At 42.1% G+C, this 13,383-nt stretch overlaps 1 protein-coding gene across 6 annotated transcripts in view; it reads right to left on the reverse strand.

The window, feature by feature from the left end:
* Positions 1-7,876: 7,876 nt before the first annotated feature.
* mcf2la (mcf.2 cell line derived transforming sequence-like a) overlaps positions 7,877-13,383 on the reverse strand; it is a 187,699-nt gene continuing 182,192 nt past the window's right edge. For 5 of the 6 annotated variants that reach the window (XM_059650443.1, XM_048541031.2, XM_048541029.2 and 2 more), the window contains 3 exons: positions 12,414-12,526; positions 10,151-10,254; positions 7,877-9,495 (listed from right to left, as the gene is read on the reverse strand). In XM_059650443.1, the coding sequence (XP_059506426.1) occupies positions 9,401-9,495; positions 10,151-10,254; positions 12,414-12,526 (312 nt within the window). In that variant the 3' untranslated portion in view covers positions 7,877-9,400. The remainder of the gene's footprint in view (positions 9,496-10,150; positions 10,255-12,413; positions 12,527-13,383) is intronic. The other variant, XM_059650444.1, reaches the window with a different exon arrangement.

Below are 13,383 nucleotides of genomic sequence, written 5' to 3' on the forward strand. Positions count from 1 at the left end.
AGAAAATTAAGAGTTAAGTAGAAAATGCTATCAGTAATTGAGGAAGGAGGTGGTAGAGTGGATGAGGAATCCAATATTCGAGGTGAATGATCTGGAACTGAGGTTTGAAACCTATGCAGTGACTGAATCTGGAATTAAAAGCTAGTCTCACGGTGACCATCAACGTGTCAAAAAAGACTCATTTGGTTCATTGACAACCTTTAAGGAAGGAAATCTACATCCTTACCTGGTCTGGCCTACATATGACTCCAGGTCCCCTTTTACAAGCTATTTATTGTGATAACAGATGTATTAGTTACTCTCAACAACATCACTATTCATTAACTCAGTTACAGACAATGACATGGATAAAGTTGCTACAAAATTTGAGATAAATCTGTTATTTGGATTCACAGACTATTGAGGGTGTAGTGTAACAAACTAATATCTTTGACTAATTTAATCATACTTTACCTGAAGGCCATTCAAACCAGGACCGTTGATGTAGTAACTGAACACCATTGACTCGAGATAGTTTTACAGCAGCTGATTAAATCTCTCCAATTTGCAACGTGAAGGGCAAAAGGTTTTTAAAACTAAACTACCCTGTTCAAAGCTGGAGATGAGCCGAGTTGCTAGTCTGAAATGAAGACTAGCACTTCTGAAGCAAGAGGCTCAGGGTCATCAAATTTGGGTGGAATTAATAAACAGTGTGCCTTCCCCTCAAGCAAATCTCTATTTCCAATTCTGGGGATAGGCCGGCCACCAATATCCACTGCAAACTCACCAACTCCCACAGTTACCTGGACTATACATCTTCACACCCTGCGTCCTGTAAAGACTCAATTCCATTCTCCCAGTTCCACCGCCTCCATTGCATTTATTCTAATGATGCCACTTTTACAAGGTGGCCTTCAAAATGTCTACCTTCTTCCTCAACCAAGGATTCCCTAGCACCGCTGTTGATATAGTCCTCAGCCATATCTGACCTATCTCCCACAGTCCTGCCCTCAGCCCCCTTCTCTTACCTCCCACAACACACAATTTTCTCGGTCCTCACTTTCCCCACCACCAGCTTTTACATCCAAAGGATCATTAGCTGCCATATCTGCCACCTCCAGCAAGACGACATCACCAGACACATATTCCCCTCCCTCCTCTCACTTGTCAGACTTCTGCAGGGGCCAGTCCCTCGGGGACACCTTAGTCCACTCCTCCTTCACTCTTAACCATCCCCCAACACCTACAAAGCCTCAAGGCAACCACAGAAGGTGTAACACCTGTCTGTTTACTTCCTCACTCCTTTGTATCCAAGGGCCCAGGTGAAGCAGCAACTTCCCTGAACTTTACTCAATCTGGTCTAACACATCTACTGCTCACAATGTGGTCTCCTCTACACTGGGGAGGTGAAGTGCAGACTGTGTGACTACTTTGCAGAACACCTATGTTCTGCCCACAGAGCTGACCCTGAGCTTTCAGCACACCACCACATTCCCTAGCCAACATCACTGTCTCGGGTTGTTGCTCTTCTCCAGTGAAATTCAGTGCAAGCTAGAAGAATAGCATCTCATTTTCTGCTTAGAGACACTGCAGCCTTTGACATTCAATATGGAGTTCCACAATTTTAGACTCGGAACCCCTTATCCTGATACATTAGGCCTTGTCATTGCGTGGGCTGTAATGTTGGTAGGAAGCCCATAGTCAGAAGTGGCACAGTATGGCTGCCCATTGGCATAAATATGGCTGCAATAACATAATTAGCTTGCCTGATCCAGCATTAAAGCAAGGACATATATTTGCACAAACGTGGCTTCGAGAAGGACATAACAAGGTCAATTTTGAACAAAGAATCTTACCAATGAATATACAGGGAATTCTGTTATAAAAAACAATGGCTGCAGACGTCCATAAGAGACAGTCTGATTAGAGATGTCTGGGAACAGACAGTCTGTAGTTTGCAGCAAGGATTAAAAAGAAAATTACGATCCAAAATAACAGAGACAAATGATAAGGATGAGAATATGCCTTGTAGAAACCCAGGAGATCAGACAGGTTTATTGAAAGTGGTTTAGTCTTATTAACGAAATAGGTGTTCTCTCATTAGGTAAATGAATTAGAAGACAGTATGTGAACGGAAGAAGTTAGAATGCAGCTATAAGATAGATAGGCAGTGTTTACCTGACCTTCCAAGGTCAGCTGAGGCAGAACTCAATGGCTAAAGAATTCTAATAGTATGTATAACTATTTAACTTTATTGGATCTGATATTGCAAATTTTATGACAATTAGTAAAAATTAATATCTCTTTGTTAATTCATTTATGGGATGTGGACATCGGTGGCTAGGCAGCATTTCTTGCCCATCCCTAGTTGCCCTTGAGAAGGTGGAGATGAGCTGCCTTCTTGAACCGCTGCAGTCCCCCCGCTGTAGGTAGACCCGCAATGCCATTAGGGAGAGAATTCCAGGACTTGGATCCAGCAATAGTGAAGGAACAGCGATATATTTCCAAGTCAGGACTGTGGCTATTTGGAAGAGAGGTTGTAAGAGGTGGTGTTCCAATATATCTGCTGCCCTTGTTCTTCCTCAAAGAAAGTGATTGCGGGTTTGGAAAGTGCTATCAAAGGATCTTTGGTGAGTTTCTGCAGTGCATCTTGTAGATAGTAATCACTGCTGCTGCTGAGCGTCGGTGGAGGAGGGAGCGGATGCTTGTGGATGTAGTGTCAATCAAGCGGCTGCTTTGTCCTGGATGGTGTCAAGCTTCTTGAGTGTTGTTGGAGCTGCACCCATCCAGGCAAGTGGGGAGTATTCCATCACACTCCTGACTTGTGCCTTGTAGACGGTAGACGGATTTTTAGGAGTGAGGAGGTGAGTTACTCGCCACAGGATTCCCAGCCTCTGACCTGTGGCCATTGTATTTATGTGGTGAATCTAGTTGAGTTTCTGGTCAATGGTAATCCCCAGGATGTTGATTGCAGGGGATACAGTGATGGTAACACTATTGAATGTCAAGGGGTGGTGGTTAGAATGTGTCTCTTATTGGAGATGGTCATTGCCTGTAATTTGTGTGGTGTGAACGTTACTTGCCATTTGTCAGTCCAAGCCTGGATATTATCCAGGGCATATGGACACAGACTGCTTCAGTATCTGAGTCGTCGCAAATGGTACTGAACATTGTGCAGTAAATCAGTGAACATCCCACTTTTGACCTTCTAATGGAGGGAAGGTCATTGATGAAACAGCTGAAGATGGTTGGGTTGAGGACACTACCCTGAATAACTCCTGCAGAGATGTCCTGGAGCTGAGATGATTGACCTCCAACAGCCACAAACATCCTCCTATGTGCCTGCTATGATTCCAACCATTGGATAATTTTCCCCCTGATACCCATTGATTCCAGTTTTTCTAGGGCTCCTTGATGCCACACTCAGTCGAATGCAGCCTTGATGTCAAGGGCTGTCACTCTCACCCACTCCTGAAATTCAGCCCTTCTGTCCATGTTTGAACTAAGGCTGGAATGAGTTCCGGAGCTGGGTGGCCCTGGCGGCACCCAAACTGGGCGTCACTGACCAGGTTACTGCTGAGCAGGTGCTGCTTGATAACACTGTTACTGACACCTTCCATCACTTTACTGATCATTTAGAGTAAACTGATGAGGCAGTAATTGGCCGGGTTGGATTTATCCTGGTTTTTATGTACAGGACATAGCTGGGCAATTATTCAGCGTCAGGTAGATACCAGTGTTGTAACTATGCTGGAACAGCTTGGCTAGGGGAGCAGCAAGTTCTGGAGCACAGGTCTTCAGTACTATTGCTGGGATGTTGTCAGGACCCGTAGCCTTTGCAGTATCCAGTGCCCCCAACTGTTTCTCGATATCATGTGGAGTGAATAGAATTGGCTGAAGACTAGTATCTGTAATGTTAGATCTGATCCGTTGTTGTGGAATTGCTTAGCTCTGTCGATCACTTGCTGCTTTCGCTGTTTAGCATGCAAGTAAGTCCTGTTCGGTGACTTCACTAGGTTGATACCTCATCCTCAGGTATGTCTGGTGCTGCTCCTCCTCTACTCTCCATTGAATCGGGGTTGACCCCCAGGCTTGATGGTAATGGTTGAGTGGGGGATATGCCAGACCATGTGGTTACAGATTGTGCTGGGGTACAATGCGGCTGATGTTGTTGGACCACAACACCTCATGGATGCTCAGTCCTGAATTGCTAGACCTGTGCAAAGTCTGTCCCAAATAGCACGGTGATAGTGCCACACAACACAATGGAGGTTATTCTCAATGTGAAGGTAAGACTTTGTCTCCACAAGGACTGTGCGATGGTCCCTCTTACTGATACTGTCATGGACAGACACATCTGCAGCTGGCAGATTGGTAAGGATGAGATCAAGTGTGTTTTTCCCTCTTGTTGGTTCCCTCACCACCTGCCGCAGACCCAGTCTCACTGCTATGTGCTTTAGGGCCTGACCAGCTCGATCAGTAGTACTACTGCTGCCGAGCCACTCTTGGTGGTGGACATTGAAATCCCCCACCCAGAGTACATTTTGTGCCCTCGCCATCCTCAATGCTTCCTCTAAGTGTTGTTCAACATAAAGTAATACTGATTCATCAGCTGGGGGAGGATGGTATGTGGTAATCAGAAGGAGGTCTCTTTGCCCATGTTTAACCTGAAGCCAATCTTGAAGATTCCTAGAGCAACTCCCTCCCTACTGTACACCACTGTGCTGCCACCTCTATTAGATCTGTCCTGCCGGTGGGACGGGACATATCCGGGGATGGTGATGGTGTGTCTGGGGCATTGTCTGTAAGGTATGATTCTGTGAGAATGACTGCATCAGGCTGTTGCTTGACTAGTCTGTGAGATAGCTCTCCTAATTTTGGCACTAACCCCCAGATGTTAGTGAGGAGGACTTTGCAGGATCGACAGGACTGCTTCTGTCACTGTCTTTTCCGGTGCCTAGATCAATGCCAGCTAATCCATCCAGTTTCATTTCATTGAGTCTTCATAGCGATTGGAGATTATAATTAGGAGGGAAACTAAAAGTGATGTTCTCTGCTAGAATTAGCTAAGATTCAGTTAGAAATGGAAATAAAAGCATGATATAAAGGCAGCGAAAGAGTTCACAATAGGAAAGAAACAAAAATTGAAAAGCTTGATCCTCAAAAAGACAGAACTCAAGGAACATGACTTAGAAAGAGCAGGGCTTAGAATGAATGAACAAAAAGGAGATAATAGTTAAGAAGATGATGATCACTCCAATGAGATGTTTGATTTAACTAGAAACCTATGTATGTTTATTACCTACACTTACAGAGGAGAGCATAGAAGGAAATTTACCTCATTTAGAATAGAATATCCTGTATTGAACTTTGAAGATTAAGTGGGCAAAATGTGTGTGAACCTTAAGATTATGGAGGTGAAGTTGCTCGGTGCAACTATGGAAGCTCAGAACAGTTTGTCAGAAGGGCAACTTGCAGGCTATGAAGCTGTCAGAAAAGCAATACTGAATGCTTATGAGCTTGTTTCTAAAGTCTATCAATGAAAGTTTATAACCTTAAGGAAAAAAATAAATGAAACCTACAAAGAATTGGCAAGGGAGAAAAAGGAAACGGTATCAGCGGTTTTGATCGCTGAGGAAAGAGAAAAAGTTTGAGAACGTCAGGGAAATCATGATTATAGAGGAACTGTGAATTTGTATAACATTCAATTACAGGTTAAGATTTGTATGGATGAGTCAAGTATCAAAGACCCAGGTGGTGGTAATAGTTCTGGCAGGCACTTATGATATCTCTCTCAGGTAATAACATGAAGAAATGGTCAATAGGGAAACGGGAGGAACAGAAAATCTGCGGTAGAAAGGTAATAGTTTTAAGAAACAAACAAAAGGATGCTGAAATAAAGGAGAATGGCTAGAACCTAAAAGTGATACAAAGGAAGTGAAATGCTTCATTGCAATATGGCAGGAAATGCAAAAACTAACAGCTGGACATTAAATGGGAGATCTAATGCAATGGTAGGAATGCTGAGAGAATCTTCAAAAAGAGAGCTTTAGTAAAGGAAATGTTGTGATCAAATGGAGTGTGCTAACTCAGAATTTGTTAGGAAGGGAGGGAAGACTCAAGGCAATCAAGAACTTTTTTCTTGATTATTAGTAAAGAGAATCAGATCACCCGAGTTTCTGAATATTTTATTTCAAAAGGGAACAGTATTTCCTTATCATTTTACACAGGCTGGTTAATGATGCAATTTTCTGCCAGAGGGTTTAGTGGAAGAAAAGTATTAATTGGAGGTGTGCACAGAGATTAAACATTGGCACCATTATCCATAGAGTTAGATTAAAGAGTATCACTTAGCAAGTAGAAAAGTTGTAGCTTGTTTATTGGAACAAATCGCTTTAGAACAATTAATGCTTTTTTTAAAAAAAAGCCTGGCTCATTCAAAAATCTTAACCTCATTGAGAGGATTGAAACAGCCAGTAAAAGTGAAAGAAACTGAAATGCTAAAGGTATAACATCCTGGATTGTTCTGTGACTGTGTTGTGACTAGATCTCAGGTCCATAGAATTAGACAGGAAGAGGGGGAGTGAATGTAACAGGGAGATGATAAGAACTTCAACTATCTCACTTAAATTCAAAAGAAAGAAGGTATTGCTTTTCATCTGTCCCAACGTCATTTGACCCGCAAAAAAAACAAACACTCTTTCCACATACTGGGCCCAGTCTTCAATAGGATCAAATGAGTCAAGCTTCCCAAGTAGTGGCAAGATGCCAGAAATGCCTACCCCAACTCAAAGATGATTGCTGCAAGGGAACTATTTCAGCCCTGTGTTTTTTTTCCCCCATCATCCCCATCACCAAGTCGTCCTCTATTTATACATGCATAGTACATGTCACTGACCCAACTAGTTCAGAGCAGAACACTCCTGTTTACAATTGTCAGCCAGGTCTCCCTGATTGGACCAGGTTAACACTCCCAATCAGGGAACTCATTCTATGAGGTTGACAGGGCAGACTGCATTTCAATCACTACAGGTGTGAAGAATAAAGACAACATACTTAACCAAGCTTCTTCATTGGAAATGCAACAGACTGATCTGGAGTTGAGAAAGGTGTATCAAAATAGCTCTGTCAGAAATTGAATCAGAACCAATACCGGAGCATCACTATTTAAAAAGAGAAGTTGCTGAGGAAATGGAGTCTACCTGAAATACCAACTGGTGTGGAATAGCCAGTAAACCAACACAATTTCATCAGCAGCTCACGAAATTTCAATGGTATGCTATATAAATAAGAAAAACATAGGCTAAAATGACTAAGCTTTTTTACAGTATTACACAAGGCACGCTTATCTTCATTGGTTAGAGTACTGGAGTTGGGATGTCATGTTGAAGCTATACAAGACATTGGTAAGGCAACAACTGAAGTACTATGTACAATTCTGGTCACCCCCCTATAGAAAGGATGTTAGTAACCTGGAAAGGGTGCAGAAAAGACTTACAAGGATGTGGCCGAGACTGGAAGGTTTAAGTGATGAGGAGACGATGATTCGGTTGGAACTTTTCTCCCCCTGGAATGACGTTACTGAATGATGCTGATGGGTAGAGATTTATAAAATCATGACAGGAATAGATAAGGTGAATAGCCAAAGTCTTTTCCTCAATGTAGGGGAATCCCAAACTAGAGGGCAAAGTTTTAAGTTGAGAAGGGAAGAGTTAGTCAACAGCGTCCTATCAAGAATGGAAGGAGAAACTGGGGGCATGCAAGAATCTGAACACAGGATTTCTCGACAGAATTGCTTTCTAGTTCAATTTCTTTTTCTGTGATGCCATTATTGGAAACAGCAGTTAGTGCAAAAAAAGAAGAATTGAGTACCACCACAACACTGGGAATCCATTACCATTTCTCCCTTTATTGTATTCATGCTGCCATTCACACAATACAGAAGACAACAAACAGGACAGGTTCTAAGGATCCTGGACACCACCAATAAAAATGAGCACAAAGGGTTGAATAAAGTGCCATGAAGTGTGCTGTAGTGCATCACATTATCTAAAGTGTACTATGACGTGCAAGGGAGTAACACTTTGATTCGGTCAAAAGCTGTATTAAAATATCCCAGCAAAATCTAACACGATAGGAGAGGCAGTTGTGACATCAGCCACCATGGGAAATATCAACGCTCAACTGAAATTGATGGTGAAGTGGCCACCAAGCAGTACACTCAATGGGTGAGGGAAAGCAGATAAATCTTTTTTTCAGTGCTACTGATATCTAAACAATATGGAGCTTTTGGAAATCATACAACAGCTCACAAGCACATCATTTGCGTGTCAGAGTATAGTCAAAGGGTTATAGCCAAAGCTCATGGATACTATAAAGAATGCTGCGCCTGTAAAAATATATACCCCTTACTCAAAGCCATTTACACAATTGGTCAAATATTTTGTTTAATCATTGACATTTGCAACATTTTACCCCAGGCCCACAATGCAGCACTTTGGTAGCTAATGGAATAGAATCACAGTGAATTCCAGAGCAGCTAGCCACTCTCAAAAATGTTCTAACAGATTTTGTAAATCAACCACTAGCAAAGAAACGATCAAATGATTATGTAAACACTCAGAAAATATTTACCTGCAAGTGCCATATTCAACAGTAAAATTATTATTCTGGGGCTTAAAGACCAGATTCTCTCTCAGTGGCAACCAAGAAAGAAAGAGTTTTGCCACCAAGTTGTTGATTGCGCATTAGGTCCAAAAACAAACACATGTGATGACCATATGCATTACAGGGCATTTGAAAAGCACAGCCAAATGCTGAGTTACGTCTTCATAAAGTGCAACTTAATATCCCTGCCAGTTGCTCTGAAATGTGCTTATCTGAAGCTCTTGATAAAGTACCTTCACAGTGTTACTTTTGTGCTGTTATCCCTGCTGTTTCTTCAATGCATCACATCAATAGTTCCCCACCCAGACCACCCCACCCACAAAAAAAACCTCATCGTGTTTAAAATGGTCCTCGTTATGAAATTATACTCTTGTAATATTCCACTCCAACCTGTAAGAATGGGCCCATTCCTTAATTATTCCATTAATTATCCATCAAAAAACGCTCTTGGCACCATGATCAAACTCACAAAGCGGGCAGCCTTCAACAGAAATGAAGAGGCTGTAAATAACAAATTCATGAGCCTCATGGTCCTCTTTCTGAAGGTCTCAGTAACAGTTTAGCAGACACCAAATGTAACGCTACTTCAAGGAACACTTAATTTAGAAGGTAAAGCCCAGTTAAAGCTGAGAATGAAGATGAGGCAGGATGAAGATACAAAACCTTGGACCTTCTACTTCAAGGCTGGTTAGTTCAGGAAGAGGGAGAATTTCCACGAATGGTGTCACCAATTTTATGCATCAAAATAGAACGGTTAGCCCTTAATATTCACAATGCTGGTGCTACTGGCAGTGCTATGTTCAGCACAACTTGATGAGGAGCTCAGGGTACTTGAAGCACTGGCAGATTCTGGAATGGAAAGAGAGAGTGAAAGGCAAATGAATTATATTTCATGCTCCAAAAATAAAAGAGCAGGTCAAACCTTCAAATATCAAAAGTCAGGAAACAAAGTTTTTTTTTACTTTGACACTGAAAACTGAACAATTTCTGTAGCAATGAATGTCAGACAGCCTGTTTGTTCACACCTGAATAACTAGCATAAAGAATGGTAACTGACTGAAAAAATATAATGTGATTTATTGTGTGACATTTCTACCCATTCAGAGTCCAATCCAAGGTTTCAATGGTTTCATACTGATGCCAGAACCGTGTGCTCAACTGCTGTTAATGATATTAGAAACAGATGGGTCACTAAAGTAATGTGATCACAGTACAGGAATTATAGCACATTTACAGGGAGGAAGGCTAGATGGCAATGGGGTGGGAATAAGCAGACTAATATGGTGGGTAGCATATTAAAAGGGTAGGTGCATCATGATTGTAGGGTGGATAGCATACCAATGGAGAGGTCAACATGCACTAATGGGGTGAGCAATGAGCCAATCGCCCAACAAACCAATCAAGCAAACTGCGATAACCATGGCTGTGACCCGTTGAGTGGATTGAGTGTTAATAATGCAGCTCCTCAGCTAACAGCTAATCAGAGGCCTCTCCTCTGTCTTACCTGAGCTACTTAGTGATTGGGAAGAGTTGGAATCCCCCATCAGTGTCTGCAGGTTTGTAGCCGGGACCCAGCCCTCTTTATTTGTGTTAAGATTTCTGACAAGCCTGAGAGCAAAATGAAATTCACATGAACATCACCCCAGTTTCTTATATAGCAACCAGGGAACAGGCACACCAATTACTGGAACAGTAGCCATTAAGAGTAGGAATGCAGGTTAACAAAGCAATTTTAAAAAAAAAACACAAGGAGAGCACTGGGATTCTTTTTAAAAAGAGGAGATCAACTCAAAAGTTATGTCAAGCTTGCACAGGACCTTGGTCAGACCACACAACTTGCATTGTGCAGAATTCTGGTGCCCATATTACAAAAATAACAAATGTTGGTGAAGAGGCAAAAATGATTTACAAAGACAGCACCAGAGCCTTGGTGAAACATTGACTGGGATGGGTTTTTTTTGCCAGAAATAAGAAATAAATGAATTCAATAGGAAAGCAGAAAATAGTTCTACACTTGCAGAGCAGTTCAAAAGTACCAGGTCCTAAGGAAACCATAATTACTGAGAAGAAACTCAGCAGTAATGTCCTTACCCAAAGATTGATAAGAGTGTGGCACTTGTTAGCAAATGGCTTAGTTCAGGGAAAACTATGCAAGTATGTTAGGTAGAAAAGCGACAGAAGGGTGTAACGATAAGGTTGAGTGAACGGTAGGAGAAAACACGTGGAACTCAAATATTGGCCAAATGGTTTGCCTTTATGTTGTAATGTTTAATTATTTCATGTCATTTGCAGCATAACTCATTCATTTAGTTTATCTACTTATACTTCACAGATAGGAGGAGATAGTGTAATAGAAGCAATGTAACTGGACTAAGTAGTCAAGGGACCCAGGCCAATGTTCTGTGTTTGGGGGTGGGCGGGGGTTCAAATTCCAGTATGAAAGCAGGTGGAATTTATCTTCAATCAATTACCAAATCTGGAATCGAAATCTAGCCTCAGTAATACAGGCAAAGGAAATATCATCAACTGTCATTAAAAATGCCTCTGGTCCACTAATCTCTTTTAGGGCAAGAAATTTGCCGTCATTACCTGGTCTCGCATACAGATGCTTCCAGATTCACAGCTTGTGGTTCAACTGCTCTCTGCAAGTGATCTAGAAGACCATTCAGCGCAAGGATAATACATATTAGACAATAAATGCTGGCCTTCCAGTGAAATTGTGGCACATGAAGGAATTTTAGAAAGTAAACATTTTGGTCTTGAAGTCTGTTTAGAATTTCTGGTGCCTGTGGAACCTTACAACAAGCTACGATATTACTTGCAGAGACTAAGTCACGGCCAGCATGACTCCAGTACCTGTTTTGATTAGGATCCCTGCTTCCTGTGGATAGAGTGCTGAATGAGATTTGCTAAATGGATGATAGCCCAGGAGAAACAGAATGACAGACCTGATGGACATGGAGCTTAACAGCATTTCATAAGGGACAGGTGTGGAACTCAAAAGACCTGAACCCTAAACCCAAGCTGCTTCAAACCCACGCTTCCACTTTTAACAGTGGCAGAATGAGCAGCAATACACTCCCAGCAAGTGAGATGCTAATTTATGTATGCTAATAAGGGTACGCAGCTGAGACTCTCTCTAAGTGCTGGAGGTAGAGGAAGGCAGTTAGGGAGTGTTGAATTTGAAACACAAACAGATTGGGCATGATCTTATTGGACGAAAGAACATTCTCAAGTGGCCAAATTGTCTACTTCTGCTCCTATTTTATTTGTGCGTACGATGGACAGGTTTCCTTGGTCTCATCAAAACCAGGAAGCAGGCGGTAGGCAAAGACCGAAATTGCTGGAGAAACTCTGCAGGTCTGGCAGCATCTGTGGACAGAAGATTGAGTTAACATTTTGGCTTCAGTAACCCTTCTTTCTGTTACAGACTTCCAGCATCTGCAAAAAACAAAGTAATCTGGTTGATCAAATCTGGCAGAACTGACTGCACACTAAACCCAGCACTCCAGTATTTACCTAGTAATGTCAAAACAAAGCACAGTCTGTGCAAAATACATTTTAAAAAAACAACAATCAAGGAACAAAAAAAGTTTGCCGTTTCTTGAGGACTTTGTATTCTATTCGCGTACAGGATCAGCGGCAATTTTGTGCAGATGTTGTGAGATATTGGTTTAAACTGACAGACTTTCAGAACAGGTGAAATATCAGCACCATATTGCACAGCTGCAAACTGTACAATAGATTCTTCAAGTCTGCAAACATACCATTGCCCATCCTGGCCCTCACGGATCAGCTGTAAGAGATCGCCGGCATTTGCTGTTAATTCCTCTCTGCCTGACTTCCCGTAGTCTGCTATTACTGTGTACTTTCCAGGGAGCTGAAATGAGAAAGTAATAAAACACAGGGCTGAGTCACTATCAGTTGATGTAAGCAGCAGATTGTCCACATGACCACATTTTCTGAAGTGAAGAAAAGGGAGCAGTTGGTGCAGAGATAATTGATAATATGAAGTAAAAAAAATAAATTTGAAACAATGAGCATTCATTTGAAGCAAGGGAAATGCAGATCTGCATACAGTAAACAAGGCAATGGGACTGCATTAACAAGCGAGCACAGGTGTAATGGTCCAATAGCTGCCTATACTGTAGGCTCCTACTTTCAGTGTGCAATCAGGTAATGATTCCTAAGAGACCAAAAAATAGAAAACCATTTAACCACACAAAACATTTCAAGTTTGCATTATTTGTAGACCAGGCAGCACGGTGGCTCAGTGGTTAGCACTGCTGCCTCACAGCGCGAGGGTCCTGGGTTTGATTCCACCCTTGGGGTGGAGTTTGCACATTCTCCCCGTGTCTGCATTGGTTTCCTCCGGGTGCTCCGGTTTCCTCCCACAGTCCAAAGATGTGCAGGCTAGGTGAATTGGTCATGCTAACTTGCCTGTATTGTTCAGAGGTGTGTAGGTTATAGGGGGACGGATCTGGGTGGGATGGTCCCGGGGTCAATGTGGACTTGATGGGCCAAAGGGCCTGTTTCCACACTGTAGGGATTCTACAAAAAAAAAGCAATCGTTATTGAAGAGGTAAAGCTATGAAGGTGACTTGAACTGCACTGATGTCTCCAAAGGCAATTTCATTGGTTGTGTAGCACTGAGATATCCTAACAGTAACGCATACTTATGGGATTGGTCAGATTTGAGCAGAGAAGCCAGGACAAGTGGGAAGCAAAATGTATAAC

The sequence above is a fragment of the Stegostoma tigrinum genome, chromosome 12, assembly GCF_030684315.1.
Source record: "Stegostoma tigrinum isolate sSteTig4 chromosome 12, sSteTig4.hap1, whole genome shotgun sequence".
In the NCBI taxonomy this organism is placed as follows: Eukaryota; Metazoa; Chordata; class Chondrichthyes; order Orectolobiformes; family Stegostomatidae; genus Stegostoma; species Stegostoma tigrinum.